The sequence below is a fragment of the Osmia lignaria genome, chromosome 16, assembly GCF_051020975.1.
Source record: "Osmia lignaria lignaria isolate PbOS001 chromosome 16, iyOsmLign1, whole genome shotgun sequence".
Taxonomy (NCBI): domain Eukaryota; kingdom Metazoa; phylum Arthropoda; class Insecta; order Hymenoptera; family Megachilidae; genus Osmia; species Osmia lignaria.
In genome coordinates, this window is record NC_135047.1 from 7,686,132 (window position 1) to 7,698,990 (window position 12,859).

At 42.1% G+C, this 12,859-nt stretch overlaps 2 protein-coding genes across 7 annotated transcripts in view; one reads left to right on the forward strand and one right to left on the reverse strand.

Annotated features, from left to right (window-relative positions):
* The window catches only part of cmpy (crimpy), a 107,761-nt gene extending 101,628 nt beyond the window's left edge, over positions 1–6,133 (reverse strand). Inside the window, exons 1-3 of one of the 6 annotated variants that reach the window (XM_034317266.2) lie at positions 4,150–4,559; positions 3,238–3,557; positions 401–543 (exon numbers count right to left, since the gene is read on the reverse strand). In XM_034317266.2, coding sequence (XP_034173157.2) covers positions 401–543; positions 3,238–3,383 — 289 coding nt within the window. In that variant the 5' untranslated portion in view covers positions 3,384–3,557; positions 4,150–4,559. Of the gene's footprint in view, positions 1–400; positions 544–3,237; positions 3,584–4,149; positions 4,560–5,646; positions 5,785–6,117 lie in introns of those variants that run through there. The other 5 variants (XM_034317265.2, XM_034317268.2, XM_034317267.2 and 2 more) reach the window with 5 other exon arrangements.
* Positions 6,134–6,385: 252 nt separating this feature from the next.
* Nup188 (nuclear pore complex protein Nup188) lies at positions 6,386–12,839 on the forward strand. Its single transcript, XM_034317255.2, has 5 exons — positions 6,386–6,609; positions 6,729–6,939; positions 7,015–7,479; positions 7,545–7,669; positions 7,738–12,839. Exons 1-5 carry the CDS (start codon positions 6,584–6,586, stop codon positions 12,611–12,613), a joined length of 5,703 nt encoding a protein of 1,900 aa, XP_034173146.2. The 5' UTR covers positions 6,386–6,583; the 3' UTR covers positions 12,614–12,839.
* The last annotated feature ends 20 nt before the right edge of the window (positions 12,840–12,859 follow it).

A 12,859-nucleotide genomic window follows, 5' to 3' on the forward strand; every position in this document is an offset into this window, starting at 1 on the left:
AACAAACAGGCGAATATTATTCTCGCGTTAGCGAGACACGCGCGTGCAAAAATATCCGTAAATTTTTCCATGCATCATTGCACGCCCCCGGCGGAATACTATTATTACCTCCCTATATCGATAATCACGACCGCAAAAGACTGTCCCCGTTAACATCGTATCAACCCCCTTCTTTGTCTCCATTAACAGCTATTAAATTGAAACAATTATTCTCGATACGACCGAAAGGGGTTAATTTATATAGGACACTGATTATCTAGTATTACACGGATCACTCTGAAAGTTTTCGGTATCAACTGTTGCTGCAGCTGATACCTTGCATTTTATCATCGGATTCTCAAAACTTTCAGCATATTTCAAGGGATATCGGTATTTATCGGAAGGTATCGATTACACTCACTCGTGCAGACTCCCTCGTCCACTTCCCGTGTATTGGGCAGCAGGTTTTTGATCACGCACTGCAGACCGTCGGCACAGCTTCCGGAAAAGCCAAACAGACCACCGCACGGCTCTCCCTCGACGCGAGCGCACACCTTGCAACATCTGCAAACAAGCACATATACCAAAGTTACGATTTTTCCTGGGAAATATTCGATAGTGAAAATAATTTACAGGCTCGATATTACGAGAACGAAATCAAACGCAATAAAGTCACCGAGGGCGAACGATACGCGGTGTGTTTTATACCGGGTCGTCGAAAGATAATACTTACGTTTGGAAAATAGGGAAGCACATCTAGTAGGGATAAAAAACGAGCCGTGCTTCGTGGAGAAAATTTTCAACTATACCGAGCAATTTTATTACTTCATCTCGGCGTAGCATCGGGGCCAATCAATCACTTTATACTATGTTTTTCTCATTCTCACTGCGAAACAATTTTCTTTCCCAGCACAGGTAATCGAGATAACAGGAAACAAGATCAATTATTATCAAAGTACCCGAATAATTATCCCGCTTTGTATGTTCTAGTAATGACCTAATTTGTTGCCTAATTCGAATATCGTGAAACAATAGATCTGGTAATAACGTTGTGAACTAAACATTTCCCAATAAATCACCGAGTAACATCGTTATTATTCGGTATTGTTTCAATTATTATTTCTCTGTTGTTTCTACGTAATCGATATCTATAGCTTTTAAATTGCTCAAAAAGAAACTTGAGTCCTGCGATAACTTGAGGAGGAACGAATAAAGAAGAGGGAAACGATTCGTCGTAGCTTCGCTTCATTGACAATTTGACCGGACGTAGTAAAGCAACGAATACGAGTTCTCGGATATTACCGTTCGCAGGAAAGTCTTCCCTTTCAGATAGAAGGATCGAAGAGTGTCGTAAAATGTTTACCCTACGCGAAAATCCACGGTCACCGTACTTCTTTCTTCGGGATAACTCGTCCACGAGACTACCCTTTGCACTTTCCAGCTGAATTCGAACAGTCGAACGAGTTTGCTCTTCCCGAACTATTCGTCGAGAATTCTTTGTCGCGATAAACGTTCGGCGCGCGTATCGAATTGAAAAAAACCCCTATGGGAGAAACACGAACCCTTCGATCTTGTATTTTCAAATCGTTTCTTTGAAATCTTTCGACTCGACCGAGGTTGAGAATTCATTTCGATTTCCTATCAATCGTATCGATGACGAATGGTAAAAATCGAACAAACGTTCGAAAACAAGAAAGTGTTAACTTTGGTGGAAAATTCGAACCGAACAGTGTCGGAAGCATGTACAGTCGAACTTATCTTCTTGCTAGCGATTTCTCGAAATCGAGTTGGAATGGAATCGAGAAAAATACCGCACCGTTTGCGAAGCTGCCGGCTGTCGTTGATCGAACGCGCGATCAGAGGAAACTGATCGCCAAGCTATACGCGAGATAACATAATTCTCAACGCGTCGACGCGATTCTTTCACCTGTGCGTTTCAATCTCCCTGAACTCGATCAACTTTTTCATTTTAACGATTTTATTATTAATTGCCAGAAAGATGAACGAACCGGTGTTGTATCGTTGAACGCGAACGCGTTGACCGATCGCAGAGGAAAGAAGGCGGGAAACAGCATAAAATTTCAATAACTGACGCTTTTGTTCGTTCGTTCCTGGTTTGAATATTCACTCTTCGCTTTATCAAACCCTATTTTTCATCGGTGCACCGCTAATACCGGAATAAAATTCGCCGCTCACTCTTGGACAAAGAACCAACCGGCCAACAAAGAGCAGAGTTTTTTACCTCCCGTGAAAAAGAGGACCTTTATTGTACAGTGGATTTTAATTGCACGCAATTCTTCGATACGGGTGTACGCTGACTGTGGAAACGTCAAACTTATTGAGAAGAAAATGAAATTCCGCTTTATAAAAATTTCATTTCTGTTAAATTAATGTACAGATTATCAATCATCTGTATATCATTTAATTGCCATTAATTGTTTTCAGGCTGAAGGGTTTCTCTCTCTTTCTCGAAGTACTTTTCAACGATCAATCGAACTGTGAGGAAAAGATTTGTTCAACGAGAAGGAGAAACGCCGGATGGATGTATCAAAGTTTCGTTGAAGAACGCGAATTTGTGAGACGATGGGAGTACAGGGAACGAAAGTCGGCGTACACGCGAACAAACTTAAATCCGGAACACGGATTCGTACGAAAGAAACAGAGCTTTCTCGTTTCGAACTGGAAGCGATCTCAGAAAGTAAATAAAAATTCCAAACGTTCGCGGTCGGATCGTTCTGTTATCTTACGGTAACAGTGTTTTTCGTTCCATTTATTTATAATCTCTTATGAATAAGCAAATATTACAGATGGGTGTCGCTCAGTTTTATTTAGTACTTTGTTATTTCTTCTGTGATCGACAGAGTTTGAATGATGTATTTGTTGATATTTCAAAGAATTTCTCACCGAATTTGTTCCAATATTTCAATACTGAAGATGGATGGCGAATTCCATAGTTCTACGTCAAACCTGTATTCCTTTTAATCCTTTATGCACTCGCGTAACTTTGACGCAACATTTACGTTTGAAGTGAAAAAATATTCGTCCAACAAAATATAATATCCAAAACGTGAATCCTACGATCGTTTTAACTTTGAGAAGAATCCAGAATTACGAAATTCGAGATTAGATGCGACCCGAAATGACCCGCAACGTTCCGTCGCAGTGTTTGGCCACGCGAACGTGCTCTCCCTGGTAAAAGTGATTTTCCAGAGGACGATTTCCCGTAAAGAGGAAAAAGGGAAAACTGGCGCAGCTTACCTGCACGGGTCCCAGGTGAGGCCTCCGGGGCAATCCTCGTCCGTGAGAACATCACACTCTAGGGGCGCGCACACGCACGAAAGAGCTCTCGCGACCGCGACCGAGAACACCACGATGCCCCCCAGCAACAACAACGAGGCCCTCATTTTTCACCTTTCTATCTGTATCCCGTCCGTCAAACTGTATCACCCAAATAACGTCCTCCGGAAACGCGTCAGTTCATCGCGAACAACTCGCGGCACTCGGCATTTCCGCTTCTTCTCAAAATCACCCAGCTGCTCGACTGTACACGTGTTTTCACCTTACCCGTTAACTACCGCCTACGCCAATGAACACGTATACTAAACTAAGAAAAATAGCAACGTTTTTGTCCTATTTCGCTGAACTTTGGAAATATTTGCATAACCATCCGCATCGATTTTCCGCGAATTCACGCGGTGAATTTACAGTTCCAGCGAAATACAACACCGATCGAGATATCCGCTTCGTTTTATTCGCTCGCCAATCGGAGCAGATCGGAAACGAAATTGGTAAACCGTGTCTGTGTCTTTTCAGGATCAACGGATAAAATCGATGAACAGCCGTTTTAGCGAGAGAAACTGGCTGGTACCGTGGCGTTACGCATTGAACGATTGGCGAGGTCTGGTTGCAGCCGCGATTAAATTACAAGGGTAGGCGAGCATAGAGAAGAACCGCAGTGGCGCATACCGATCGCTGCGGCACGCTCGAATTTCGAGCAGCCGTATTAAACGCGAGAATACTTTTCAACGCGCGTATAGAACGTGCCCGCGTACGCGTGCCTTATTTCCCGACGGATGCATCCAGGCTAACAGGAATCGCGACGTACATGCATTATGGAAACACACGCTTCCTGCACCACTGATGAAATAGTACTCTCCGACCCGTTCTTACCAACTTGCTGCCGAATATTGCGCGCTCCGCGCTCGATCTTTCTCCCTGTCCGCCGTCTCGATTCAACTTCGAATCTATCGATTGATCTATATCTAAAATTTCGACTTGCTTCTACTTTAAAACTCCTCGAATTTAACGCGATCTTACCACGTCAATCATGAATGCAATGCGCGAAGATTGATAAGGAAAAATTTCAGGATAAAGAAACGGACGATTTTAAAAGATTGAACCGTTTTAATGATGAATGGTCATTTACGAGAATTTTCGCAGGAATTTGCATAATAGCTACGGGGAGAACGCGATTGCCTCGGTTGCTGCGCGTTCACGCCGCCAACAACATCGTGCACAACCTCGACGAAACGTTTTCCCGGCAAAGAACCGCACGCGAGATACGCTCCGTGTTCTAAGCGAACGTGCACTGCCGTCTACGACACCGCGCCGACCGCCTGGACCGCTCCGCGTCGGCGCCCTAACACCCCTGTCTTCTTTAACCCCTAACTCACCGAAACCTTTTCGCTTCTCTATCCCTCTACCCTTTACCCCTAGCCGCTGCTGTTATATCGAAACGATTTCACTTTTTCTTCGGCTCTCGTAAAAAGAATATCGATAAGAACTCGATCGGCTTCGATTCTGCTCGAAGGGACAGTTTATTCGGACGGCTTAATCGTTTCGACGAAATTTATTCGAACGTATCCGCGCATGCGCACATTGGTCCCGTTTTACTATGCAAACGATTGTTTTTGCGTCCGGTATAATTATCTTCCAGTCTGTTGCAAATGACTAGCACGAAACCTACGATAGGGTCTAAAAAGACTGCGCTGGTTACATGTGAAATTGTACGAAATCTGTTTGTTTCAATGAATCTGCGCAAAAAGAGAGAACACATGTTCTAAGATCGGCCAATATCTCGCGAATAAATCAATCCCGTTCTTATGGTCAGTTACAACCACTAACTGTAACAAATGTGACCGACATCGGTCTCCTAGGTCGTTTTCTTCTCTTTCTACCCTACTCTCACGAGAACGATTTTTCTCCCGTACGTGTTACTACGCCGTAACTTTCCTCTAACCTAACATTTTAACACCATATGGACGAATCTTGCTTTCGCAACAGCGATATCAGAATTTGTATCTTTGTGTTAAATGCTCGGATGTATTTCAGATAAAATATAGCTACATTACAGTTTTTTATCTACGCTACGAGACAGCCATTTTGAATGGCGCATTACGCAGTAGGCACGAACAGTTCGAAAAACTGTACGTTATGAAATATCATCGTATAAATCGAATTTAGAAGCTTTAACGTTGGAATCCTTCGAATTTTTCTATTTCTTTCTGTTTCGTATACTTTTATTATCGAAAATTGATGTAAATCGTGATTATTTGTACCCATTTGAATTCGAACGTGCACCATCATGGCGCAATAATATTTAGTACTACTTATGTGAATATTTATCCTATAATACGCATTAGAATACTCAATAAAACGTATACATACCATGTGCCACTGCTCCCTGAAGAACTTGAACACATTGTCACTACAAATTAATTTACTTTTTACTATTAATTTCATAAAATAACGCTCCTTTTTAACGAACGACGGATTGGAAAGTGCGCGACGCTACTTGGCGGGAAGTTACTAACAGAGCGGTCAACGTAAACGAAAGACTAGTCCCTAGCATGCTGGGATTTTTAGATAGTTACTAGCTAGCGTCCAATTAGCAATTGAATTTACAAAATTCAAGAAAGGATGACCTTAATAAAGTGCCTTAATATAAAAATCCTTCGAATTTTGCCTTTTTTTTCTGTTTCATATCAATTTAATATGAAAATATTTATGTAAATCGTGATTATTCGTACCCATTTGAATTCGAACGTGCACCATCATGGCGCAATAATATTTAGTACTACTTATGTGAATATTTATCCTATAATACGGATTAGAATCCTCAATAAAACGTATACATACCATGTCCCACTGTTCCCTGAAGAACTCGAACACATTGTCACTACAAATTAATTTACTTTTTACTATTAATTTCACAAAATAACGTTCCTCTTTAACGAACGACGGATCGGAAAGTGCGCGACGCTTTTTGGCGGGAAGTTACTAATAGAGCGGTCAACTTACACGGAAGACTAGTCCCTAGCATGCTGGGATTTTTAGACAGTTACTAGCTAGCGTCCAATCAGCAATCGAGTTTATAAAATTCAAGAACGTATTTTCAATTTCATCAAATTTCGTCGATGCTTCCTATGATATAGTTGAGGTTATGTACCTGCCCTTGTTTACAGTAATAGTTTTTAATATTTAATAGTAAAATAGAAATGTAACGCACAGATAGCGTACTTATTTTAATTTTAATATATCTACATTATCTCGTCTGAGATTTGTAATGTATTTTTTATAGTTTTTGTAAATTGATATATTGGAAATGGAATCCACTGTAGAAAGTTTGCCGTAAGTAAATATTGTTTTATATTTTGAAAACGATGAACGTTAATGCATTTACTAATCTTTAAGAAGTTAAACTTTTATGTAATATGGTTGTCATTGTATTACAATTATTTGCAATATAGTTACTGTAAGGAGTTATGGTTTTTAATATCCGACACCGTATGCCGGTGTGAGAGACAACTGGTTGAAGATGAAATTAAAAAAGAAACGAAACTTCTCAAGGAAGGCTTACTGTTTTTTAAGCCATACACGGAAGCATCGCTTCAAAATATACCGAAAAATGATCCTTCACCTAAAATGTACGAATTAATTAGTAAACTTGCTCCTCTCCTTGTACGTATTACAAATTTCATTAATTTTCCCTTCTATAAATGCGTCAAAAAATAACAGGTTTATTATTGTTTTTAGAATTTGGATGCTACAATTACATGGGATCTAGTCTGTAATTTTATAAAATACGAATATCGAAACTGCGCGGAGACTTTCGCGTCTCAACTTATAGATTTCACCTCGATGAAAGCGTTGATCGACGATATTTGGGATTTTTATTATTCTGAAAGGATGACCTTAATAAAGTGCCTTAAGTTGATGGTTGAATATAAAGATAAAGGGCATCGTTATCAGAAGGAATTTTCAAACTTTTTCAATGACATTTTATTTGGAACACTCTTAGAGTCTGTCAGAAAACAAATAGAAATGTTAAAGACTGTGAATCCGCCTACAAGGTCCCAATTGTGCACAGAAGAGTATTTGCATAGGTTGTACAATAGTAGTCTGATCGAAATGAGGGAATTACTCCATATATTAACTGTCATCATTCATGATATACATATTGCTCAGTCAGAATTCATGCAGTTGTACGAAAGCATAGGAGTAAGTAAATCTGTTTGCAAAGTATCATTCCTACTCTGTAACATATAATAATTTCACATTTATAGGGAGAACCACGACGATTAGCGAGTACAAAGAGTCACGAAGATAAAAAAGCGATTGCAAGAAAAATCAAAGAAATACAGTTCAGTCAGGCAGGTTTGCTTCTGGTAGCATTAGACGTCAGAAAACAGTACGTTTTTTAAGTCATGGTTTGTTATTTTCCTTAATGATAGAAATAAAAGGATATTTTCTTTGTAGCCCCGACATGGAAGAATGGGTACCGAGCGTAAGGAGTAGTATGCAAGAGATCTTTGAACAAAAATGTATTCGAGATAATTTCCCTCAAGATAGTCCACTGTTTCTATCGTGGATGATGGCAAATTACGCGATCGATTCTGAAAACGTAGATACCTTGAATCGATTTAAGCCGTTTGCCATCAAAGCCATACAGCTTAACGTTTTCCACTACCTGCAAGACTTGTTGAATTGCGAAATGATCTGTGAGAAAACTCATTACGCCGAGGTTGTACGTAGCAGCGTGTACAATCTTCTCACGTTGGTATGCGCTTTCGTAGACGAAGACAAGTTAAGCGTATTGAACGGTATCTTCGATGCCGTTGCTGCTACAATTCAGTTTCCTGAAACTGCCGCGCGATTTTGGGAAGAGCAGGACAACGGTTTATTTATGATTTACAAGTTCGCTGCTGAACAGTTTCCATACGATTTCGACCCATTAACGAACATTGCGATTGGGTTAGCAAGCGCCTCGCAATCGAGTGCCGAAAAAATTGCAATAGAGTTAGATAATCTGCAATCATTAACGTTGGAGGTACCGCGGCAACGGGATCACAATAAGCCGTACAGACCATACGAACAGGAATGTACGATTCACAGAAATTCCTACACAATATCCGAAGATTGTTTCCACGAAAATGTACGCATATTATCCAGCGATCGGGAAGTGGTGATATTTCGTCAAAGAGCGAGCTATTGGGATGCTTTGCATTATAAGATAGAGCAGCTGTTTTCTCAAGTAGGCGGAAGAACGACACATACGTATGAAATGAGTAAAAATTTGCCAGAGAACGTTTGCTTAGGTCTGAAATTATTAAAGACGCTAGCCAAATACGTTGGAATACGGCAGAGCATGGTGATACCAACTGAATTAAGTTTCGAAATCATCAACAGATTTTCCTATCCAGTATTACCCGAAGAAAAGATGTACATATATAAAATAGTAGCAGCATGCATTGGCATCTCGTCCGAACTCGTACTGGAGTATCCTGAAGAAATCTTGTCACGTATGCGTGCTGGTGTTTACCCAAGATTGAATAATCGATATCAAAAAGCCTTGAACTTTGCGGAAGCGGTCTCTTTCGACGGTGGTATAATCGCTTCTTGGTTGTCTGCTGTGGAAACGATCGCCCATTCTTATCCAATTTTGAACGCGTACTTGGACATCTTATCGAAATATTTAATCAGGAAATACAACGAGGAAGCTCTGTACGCGATTGAAATACCTGGAATGGTATTTTTGTTGCAGGGTGTTTTGCCAAAATTGGATAGCTGGTATTTCGAATCGGACGCAGAGAAAACCGACTTATGGTTGAAAAGCATGTTCTGTGTTCACAGAGCGCTCGAATCTAGTCTACCGAAGGAAGACATTAGAAACGAATTACAGCTTGTGGTAGCGTATAGTCTACTGTATCTGGAACCAAGGCACGCGCTGCTCAAATTGATTCGTACCGGTGAACGTACTTTGCACAACAAGATGATGGCAGAGACAGATTGGATTCGCGGGAAAGGATTCAAAGCGATCAAAAGCGTACAATTGGCCTTGTCCGTGGTAAACAGATTGCTGATATTCCGGAAGTCATTGGGCCTGGTAATAGGAGATAGATCACCGTTGGAAGCTGCCTTGTACTCTTCGCCTCGGGTACCAAACGGTCTTTTGATAGTACCTACGATCGTTAATTATCTCTACGTTTGGTTCAGTCCACCTTTACAAGCGATGGCTGTGAGATTGTTGAAAAAATTTGCCGAAGGATCATCGATGTCCCTACTCGTTTGCATGGGCATGGATGGTACAGCTATACGAGAGACGTTCGCTTCTCGCAGAGGTCTCATGTCGCCGACTTGCGACGCTGAGGTGAAGGTAGCTATTCTCGAGCTGGTTGCTGTATGTTTAGAAAAGCAACCTGGACTAACAGAAGCTCTCTTCAACATCGTGCATCCGGCAGAATGTAAACGAATCTTTCCTCGATCGGTAGAAGAATTTTTTACAGAAGGGTGCAGGCAGTTTCTGGTTAAGTATCTGCAGCGAATTTATGAGAAGGAAAATATCGTCTGCGACAAGTTGTACAATAGTACAATGGCGTTGTTACGAGCGATGTGGTATCACAGAAACGAGATTCTCGTGAATTTCTTTCGAAAACGAGAAAACTTTTGGACTCACCTTTTCGCGCCTCTTTTCAGAGACTTGGTACCAGGCGCGAAAGGCTATTCCCATCTGCTGGACATAATCACTTTAGAGCTGTTCAAGAGTACCACGTTGGAAGAGGATTTCTCAAATAATCTGAAGAAACTATTGGACAAATCAAAAGATTACTGGAAAAAATTGGCGATTTACATACTCGACGATGCGCACACAGATACGGAAGAATTAAACAGTTACGAGAAACAAGACACGACTCACGTAGATTCGCTGTACGAAACTAATTTGGAATCCTGGTACAATTTCATCGTCACGCTAACGGATGAGAGAATAGCTTCGAGTTACCCGATCAACGTGACCCAAGCACAGTTAATAACCCAACGTTCCTTAGAATCGTTGTTAGAACGAATCAAACAGTCTCAAGACGTCTCCAGTCGAAAAGTCACAATGTTGTTAGCTTCGTTGTCTCTACGGTGCATCACCTCCTGGAAACAAATGTGCGTGGACGACTCGAGAATCTTTAAAACGGGTCTAACGCAGCTGATGCAGGAAATCGGGCAAGCTTATCGCAGTTACGGTAAATCATTGCGTCAGACACTGATCTCTTTGCTCCTCGGTTGCGTGCAGTGCGTGAAAAGCACCCTGCGCGAAGACGCGACCAGCCTCGAGTATCTTTTGGCACACGCCTGTACGATCGCTGCCAGCGAACTGGAGGAACTGAAAGAGGCCGCAACCTTGTTAGAGAAACGAATACACGAAAAGGTGGAGCGAAGAACGGACGATAAAGAAACAGTGAGCAGCGTGAAGGTACAGAAGAACGTCGACGAAAGAAACGCGGAAACTATTCGCGGCATTCGGGAAAGTTTACCAGCTACCCTGGCTGTTTGCATGGTCACGCAACTGTTGCGCTCCTACGTCGAACGAAACGCGCTTTCCAAGTATCAACGAAAGTCCAGCTGCGTGCAACTTCGACAAATGATACCGGAACTGATGGCCTGCATCGGTATCACTTTGCAGAAATATCCGTACTTGAGGTTCAGCAGCGCGGCGCTCGACCTGCTTAACTTAATCGTACGTTCTCCCTATACTTTGCATCCAATCAACGAAAACGACATTGCTAAATTGTGGTTGAGTTTAATTCCACCCGGCGAGCTTGAGAACAGCATGTTAGACTCTTTATACGACGATTGTCCGAACGGCAAATGGCGATGCCAAGATTGGTGGCCACTTTACACGCTCGGCCTCGAGTTCCTAATAGGACTGGTCACCAGAGACATGCCATCGGTTTACATCAAATCGATCGTGATGTTCCTGAACTCTCACGAGCAACAGCTGATGGTGGCGTCGACCCTGTTGAGGCATACCGCGGACCTCTTAGCAGCCGACCTAGTTCAGTCTCTCGTCGCTCTCATCCACATAATGGCGACCCAACCGTACGTTTGGAACTCGATACAGACAAACGTTTGCGAAACTCTGATCAAATGCATGTACCTGGCGTACGACAACACCGTGAACCTGTTGCTGAGACCGCGGATCCTCAAGTTCATCATCGACGGGATCAGCGTGGAGAGCGCGGAAGAGTTGGAGTCTTGCGATAAACGATCCCCGAGCGGGGAATTGAAGTTACTGGTCAACAAATTGATCGTGATAAACACCACCTGCGCCCTGAGTTTCGTCTACTTCTCTCCTCGATTGAACACCCTCGTGGACACTATATATACCCAAGACTTTTGGTACACTCCCATGGCGGAGATGTACTTTGGACCACCTCAGATGAGCATGAGTTCCGGCCCGCGATTAACCTATGGCACTATAATCAGTTCAACGCAGCTGTTCACGCAAGCTCTTCATTCTAGATCGCAGTCTGTAAGCTCGTCTTCAGTTTCTTTTATGGGGCATCCGGATAAAACGGATTCCGCTAAGAAAGAGTGGGAACACGCAACCCCGGAGGATCGACGAATGCATACGAGCAAAGATTTAAGAAGGATCATCCACGCGGCTTCCGGCTCCAACTCCAGATCGTCCGCCAGCGTTGGAGGAGAATTTTTAGTGTACGTTAGCGGGCTGGATGTAACCGTGCCGTTGCTAAGCAGTCCAAGACTGGTACGCAGACCTTACGATCCTCTTATCTGCGAAAATACTATTCTATCGCGTGCAACAGCCTTGGCCAGTGGTAGACACGTGGCAAAAGGAGGCAGCGGAATGGTCACAGGGAGCAGCGACAGCCCTATCATGACCAAGTATCAAAAATTCAGCGATCCTTGGTTCGAATCTATGGACGAGAATAATACTAGACTGGCTCTCGAAATTAATCTCGTGTTGATATTGTGTCAGGCTCTAGAAGGTGTCAGGAGTCCAAGAATCGCTCTCAGAGATCGGCAATTGATCGCGCGCGAAACGGTCACGGAATTAGGAGTTTTCTTCGATTTTCTCGAACATCGAGGCACCCCCGATGACTGGCAAGTTAAAGGGTCACTGATCAACGCGGACTCTAGAAACGTGAGAACTATTCAGTGCGTTGACTCGAACCAAGCTATTTTACCCGCGAGATTGATAGAAACAGCGAGGAAAGATTTGGAAGAGAATATTCTTACCACCGGGATGTTTACTACTAACATTAGTAGCATACAATTTTTGCCTTTAATGGGGAAATTACTTAAAGCTGTAATGGAATCCTTGGATTTAACACAGTTTCGGTAACGACAAACGTATTCGCGATCGCGTACGCTTTAAATTAATTAAACGAAAAAACAAAATAGTTTGATAACTTTCAAAGGAAAAAAAAAAAGGTTTATAATTATTTTATGTTTATGATGTAAGTCAATAAAGTAACAATTTTTGTATTCTTCTATTTTCAAATAATGCACAAAATCGAGGATAAAGAGATGTAGGTGAATGAAAAACGAACGAGGAAATTTTATCGAATTTCATTTAATTTAACCATCT

What these genes read in the sequence shown, in the direction of transcription:
- Nup188 (XM_034317255.2), top strand. Translation starts at nt 6,584, where the DNA reads ATGGAATCCACTGTAGAAAGTTTGCC. An exon ending in GTAAACTTGCTCCTCTCCTT is followed by an intron (nt 6,940 to 7,014) that starts GTACGTATTACA and finishes TATTGTTTTTAG; the next exon opens with AATTTGGATGCTACAATTAC. An exon ending in GCATTAGACGTCAGAAAACA is followed by an intron (nt 7,670 to 7,737) that starts GTACGTTTTTTA and finishes TTTTCTTTGTAG; the next exon opens with CCCCGACATGGAAGAATGGG.